We start from the raw sequence: 6,000 nt of genomic DNA on the forward strand, positions 1-6,000 counted from the left end.
GGCAAATCCTAAAAGAAAACACGTTATCTTCTTAGTGCCCATTCATTCGCAAAAGGATTACCAAGCGAATAATATGCATCTCTAGCTCTAGAACAAAATGGAAAAGATACTAAATCCAATAGTTTAAATCCAGAAATACTTCTGCTTTTGTTTAAATCCATCTCAAACCCAATAGTTTAATAATAATCAAGCAAAAGCAGAAGGTTTCAAAAGGTTTACCGCACGCATTAGCATAAATGTTCAGAAAAAAAAATTAACTATCCTATAATCATCAATCAACTGCATGTTATTTTCATCCACTTATGTCCTCGTTGGCAACTTAAAAATCGGTTCATATTTTGTCTTTTATTTTGTTCAGATTAAATTATAGACTAAAATACGTTGTCCTTGTCTGTTCTGAAAATATGGTGCTTGCTTGACCTTCTAACTTCCCCTATGTTCAGTCTTTATCATCTCTCACAAGCTGACACCAGACGCAAAAGAAATACCAAAAGAAACAACAAATCTCTCAGTCCAGCCTGAGACTCAACAACCTATATCGGCTGAGCTTATATCACCGTGACCCGCATAACAAGACAGGGGAAAAGCTATGGGGCGCCGGTAGGTCCACACAAGATTCTCCTAGAGCCTGAGGTGACGCAGCTGTGGGAAGTCAAAATCTAATTCTCTCAAGTCCTCCCAATCTCCTCCTGCCATGTGGCAAGAGGAACTTTTCCTGCGACCTGAACGGGTGCCCCAGCACTACCATAAAAGATGGCAAGCAACTACGTTGAGGTTGCCACGTTTCACCAACTTAGAGTAACAGACAACCCAGTGCATGCAAGCCTTTTACTCCCGGAAATTTGTAGAGGAAATGCTAAGGGGGAGGATATGTTCTGATTGACTAAAACTTCAGCAGGAGTACGTAGAATGTGGAAATGGAGGGCCATGGTAGGTGAGCTGAGAGTGTATATAAAGGAGCCCAGCAGGCTGGAGAGCTCCCTTGTGAAGGGCAGAGAAGTTTGAAGGAAAGGGCTGTGTTGAGGTGTTAGATCATGGGAAGGTTAGTAGCTAAGAGCTGGGATGAGTCCAAGAAGATGTGGCACATAGGAGGGCCTGCAATACTTACAGGAGTGTTGCAGTTCTCCATTGGGTTTGTCACCGTGGCCTTTGTCGGCCATCTTGGAGATGTCGAGCTTGCTGCGGTCTCGATCGCACAGAGCGTCATCGAAGGCTTCGCCTTTGGGTTTCTGGTAATCGATCCACTGATAACTTCAGAGGCTCAATTACTTCTGAAAAACTTCTCATCCCTTGTTTCAAATTAATCTGTCAAATGAGTTTGTAACTTAGAGCCATGCTCGTAATTCCCCTTGATCTAGCTGCAAGATATGTTTCATTATTTATCAAGTATAAATTTCATGGTTGTGGTTAAAATTCTAAGCAATTGTTCTTCCATGGTTTCATGTGTTACTTGTCCAGGCTCCATGGCCCAAGGAAAATTATCCTCGCGCTAAAACACGCAAAAAATTATGGTGACAGAAATATGGATTTCTGTTTGAGTATATCCACGAAGTCTGTACATATGAAATTGCATGATGCATCATCACATGAGACACAGTAGACAAGCTGTTGCAATTTGATAATATAAAGTTCGATCTTTTTTTTTTTATGGATTTATTTGCTTTCATTTTATGACACACAGCGCTATTTCAATTTGATCATATTAGCTAGAATTTTGCATAATCATGCATAGATTGCGGTAATATAAAATCATATAATATCGAAATGTTCATAACCCATCCTCAGATGTCTCATTTTATGTATGTCCAAAACAAGTTATGTGTCCCTGTTCTTTTTCTTAGAAGTTGATCCATTACCAAATCCATTGTGCTTTAGTTTTCTAAGCCATGTGTATAACTCTGTTGGAATTTGTTCAGCAAATACAAGAGTAATTAGAATATGTTTATCATCTATCTTGTGAATCTTTTGACCTGTATCAATAGCATTAAAACTTCGAAAAGGATAAAACTAACTGGCAAATGATAAAGAATATCTGCAGTTCTTTCAAGACACATATATAGAAACTAAATGAGGCATTAGAGTAGGTATTCTCATTTGACTCTTGACTACACATGTACAGTTCAATGAATTTAAGCGCTCAACCTGTTTGCGTGCATGTTTCTTATAAAGAGTAAAGAATATATCATTCACTCTCGTGTCCCAAGAATATTTATCCATTTTATATCCAGTAAACCTAATGCTATCTTGAAAGCTTCGACAGTGGAAAACCATGAATTTATATTAAAGTGGGGAAAAAAAATGAAGCCATACCAAAATGAAGATTTAACAGAGGAGAGTTGTATCAAATGTTTACGTAGAATGCCATATTGCTCTATTGAAAAAGAAACCATAAACTGAGCGATGCTAAATTTTTGTTTTCTGACTACCAACTGTTAGCCAACTAGTTCTCATCATTCCTCTGTAGCTAGGCATGGGGAGTGCTTTGGAAACGCTCTGTGGTCAAGCTGTTGGTGCCGGGCAACTTCACATGCTAGGAGTTTACATGCAACGATCATGGGTTATTACTGGGGTCACAGCATTGGTTCTATCACCAGTTTATGTGTTCACATCGCCCATCTTAAAGCTACTTCGGCAGTCCAATGCTATATCAGAAGTTGCAGGCAAATATACTATATGGATACTCCCTCAATTGTATGCCTATGCCATGAACTTTCCTCTGCAGAAGTTTTTCCAATCTCAGAGCAAGGTCTGGGTCATGGCTGTGATTGCTGGGGTGGTCCTGGGCATCCATGCTCTGCTAAATTGGATTTTCATAACAAAAATGGGTCATGGGTTGCTGGGTGCAGCAATAGTTGGGAACATTTCTTGGTGGCTTATAAATTTGGGTCAGATGATTTATCTTGTATCTGGCTTTTTCCCTGAAGCATGGAATGGCTTTTCTATGTTAGCATTCCAAAACCTGGCAGCTTTCGTCAAACTGTCACTTGCATCAGCAGTAATGCTATGGTAAGTACTGAGCTCCAAAATATGAAAAGCAATGGGCCTATTGTTTTAAAATATCCAAATTCTCTATATTTAACTGGAGCACTTTGATGACAGCTTGGAGCTATGGTATTATACTGCGGTTATTATTCTGGTTGGTTGCTTAAAAAATCCAGAAATTGCCGTCGGCGCTATTTCTATCTGGTTAGATGTTCCATCCTTTTGCCTGTCCATCATCGAAGATACCTGCTCGAGGAACCTTACTAATGTCTAAAACAACATTAAAAATCTTCTGATTTTCTGTTACAATGCATACCGATCAGTTGTGTATGCATAGGAGTTGCTTGGTCATCAAATGATTGAACATAAGATTTCTTCTAGCTGATGAATTGTTCGTTCTCTGTCAGCATGAACTATCAACTTTGGACATTGATGATAGCTCTTGGTCTTAATGCTGCAGTGAGGTAGGCTTTATCTCTTTGAAATTGTTTGCAGCTCCTGGCATCAAAGAATTGCTGCCACAAGTGGGTTGATATATTGTTTGTTTCTTACTTTGCAGTGTACGAGTATCTAATGAACTTGGAGCAAATCACCCAAAAGCGGCCAAGTTTGCTGTAATTGTTTCTGTTTCCACATCACTATTCTTTGGGTTCATTTTTATGGCCATAGTTCTCATCTTCAGAAAGCACATACCAAAGGTTTTCACAGATGCACCTGAACTGATGAGAGAAACATCCAAACTGGGATATCTTCTGGGTGCTACAATCCTTCTGAACAGCATTCAGCCTGTTCTCTCTGGTACCTTTTCTCTACAATACAGAAAAATGAGGCATTATAAGGTTCTTCAGCACTCAAAACGAATGGTATTTAATCGAAGGAGTCTCCCTAAAATTTGCAGGAGTGGCAATAGGAGCAGGTTGGCAAGCCCTCGTTGCCTTTATAAATATAGCATGCTACTACCTTCTTGGGTTGCCCTTAGGAGCCGTTCTTGGCTTCAAGCTCAAGCTTAATGAACTAGTAAGACACTAAACAGACGAACCTGTGTTTCTTCTACTTTTATTTATAATTATAAGAATGACCTCTTGTTGACCATCAGAACGAGGTGAGTGAAGAAAAGTATGTATGTATGTATGTAACAATGTATTTACAAATGTAAATATGTGTGTGTATTAATAACTCATCTATGTGATGCAGGGCATTTGGGTGGGGATGTTAGTGGGGACTCTGCTGCAAACAGTTATCCTGCTGCTGATTACATTCAGAACTAAATGGGAAAAAGAGGTAGATCAGATCATATTGCTTTTGAAACTTTTGCTTATGGTCCCTCGAATTGAATGCATTTTTTGTATGAATGAATCAACTCCAATATTCCAGATATAATCTCGAATGATGATAGAACGAAGGACTAAAAAGAACATAAGCAGTAGAGACTTGGAAGAGCCTTCATCGATGAAATCTGTAATAGACTTCACAGATCATGCTTTTATTGTATTCATCTTAAAAATTATCATATGCAAAATGAGACTGGCATGGGATGCAACACATGGGATGATGGAGGTGGTAAAAGACAACTAATATGTAAAAGGGAACAGCCTTCACTAAATTCTATCTAAATGAGTTTACAAGGAACTAGTTTTCTAGGAAAATGCTCTTCCTCATAATTTCATTCCAAAAAGGAGCTTACACATCCACTGCCACAAGTTTGTCCTTGCAAAAAGAGGCTCGTGATGGCTTTATATGTGTCAAAACTGGATGCAACTTGCAAGGCCAGTTTCAAATCACAATGTACAATAGTCTGAACTTTGCTGCCCCTGCCTCCCCTTTTTACATTGTGGTTATGATGAGTTTTGAAATGATATGCAGGCTGTGCAAGCAGAGGAGCGCATCAGGACATGGGGAGGGCAGCATGAGTCTCGATCAGCTTCATGCGAACAACAAGCATATGCTCTGTGAAGACGAACCTTTGTTCCATCAGTAAATAGCACCTAAAAAGTGCGACCTTCAACAGCATGAAATGCCATACCACAATTTCTCAAGGCCAAATTCCTGATGCTCATTAGAAGCTGCCAAAAAAGAACTAAATCGAAACAATGAGCTCTTAGCAATGAATTGTATCCTTTAGGATGTCCTTGACTCTGCTCCTGCAAGTCGAGCAATTTGATGGCTCTATTTTGCCTAATGAGGCAAATTTAGTTAGGAGCAATCCATATCATTCTCTTAACCTTGCAATGTATGAAGAGAGAATTTTTATAATTATTAATGCGGTCTTGGCGATCCAAACTTATATAAAGTAGAACAGTTGCCTGTACTTTGATACATTTTTTGCATCTATCTCAGTTCCAATATATAAAGTAGAACAGATGCCACCTGAAACAGTCACCACTGGAACTATGAAGGAATCCCAGTTGCTACCCAAAGAGCGACTAATGTCTTCTTAAATTCACAGAGCTAGTTGATATTTTTTTTATGCTAACTACAACCGACACATGTTAATGCTGCGACAGACCAAGTTTTCTTATAAAAATAAGGAATACAATGGAGACATCACTACCAGGCTTCAAATCCGGATCTCTTCAGGTGGAGAGGCATATCGACTAAGCTATGGCTACTTGGTGTACTGACTCAGCGATAATTAACTTTTGAGTCATGCAATGAGGGGTCCGATTTTGCAAATGAATTCGTAGAGGAAATAGTTAAAAGGAGAAAGGTGGTGGGTTTTCTTTTCTTTCCTTCCCCCCACCTTTGGAGATGAGTTACCAATGGTACAATTATGTGGGATAATTGCAGATTAGTTTTAAATATTTTCATAATATAGCTTACTAATCTTCTGTAATATTTTTTAAGAGAACTGGGAGGGAGACCCGCTTATATTATAATAATGCCTAGTCCAGATTTTTGAAAATGTGCAATCCACTGGAGCAAATCTTAGTTGGAGCTGACTAAATACTATTACCAAAAAGTTTTTACAGCATGGTTTAATGGCATTAATATCAACCAGTTCTCTTTGCGCAAAGTAAT

General features: G+C 38.9%; 1 protein-coding gene across 1 annotated transcript; it reads left to right on the forward strand.

Moving 5' to 3' along the window:
* The first annotated feature begins 857 nt into the window (after positions 1–857).
* LOC103712296 (protein DETOXIFICATION 33-like) lies at positions 858–5,272 on the forward strand. The gene is made up of 8 exons (XM_008798778.2): positions 858–1,232; positions 2,465–3,006; positions 3,100–3,186; positions 3,390–3,446; positions 3,542–3,780; positions 3,881–3,999; positions 4,177–4,263; positions 4,846–5,272. The coding sequence occupies exons 1-8, from the start codon at positions 1,035–1,037 to the stop codon at positions 4,933–4,935; spliced, it is 1,419 nt and encodes a 472-aa protein (XP_008797000.1). The 5' UTR covers positions 858–1,034; the 3' UTR covers positions 4,936–5,272.
* Positions 5,273–6,000: the final 728 nt, after the last annotated feature.

The sequence above is a fragment of the Phoenix dactylifera genome, unplaced genomic scaffold (assembly GCF_009389715.1).
Source record: "Phoenix dactylifera cultivar Barhee BC4 unplaced genomic scaffold, palm_55x_up_171113_PBpolish2nd_filt_p 000007F, whole genome shotgun sequence".
NCBI lineage: Eukaryota > Viridiplantae > Streptophyta > Magnoliopsida > Arecales > Arecaceae > Phoenix > Phoenix dactylifera.

Excerpts from the sequence above, each read along its gene's own strand:
- LOC103712296 (XM_008798778.2), top strand. The coding sequence starts at position 1,035 with ATGGGAAGGTTAGTAGCTAAGAGCTGGGATGAGTCCAAGAAGATGTGG. Across the intron at positions 3,007-3,099 it reads GCATCAGCAGTAATGCTATG|CTTGGAGCTATGGTATTATA; the intron begins GTAAGTACTGAG and ends CTTTGATGACAG. Across the intron at positions 3,187-3,389 it reads GTCGGCGCTATTTCTATCTG|CATGAACTATCAACTTTGGA; the intron begins GTTAGATGTTCC and ends GTTCTCTGTCAG.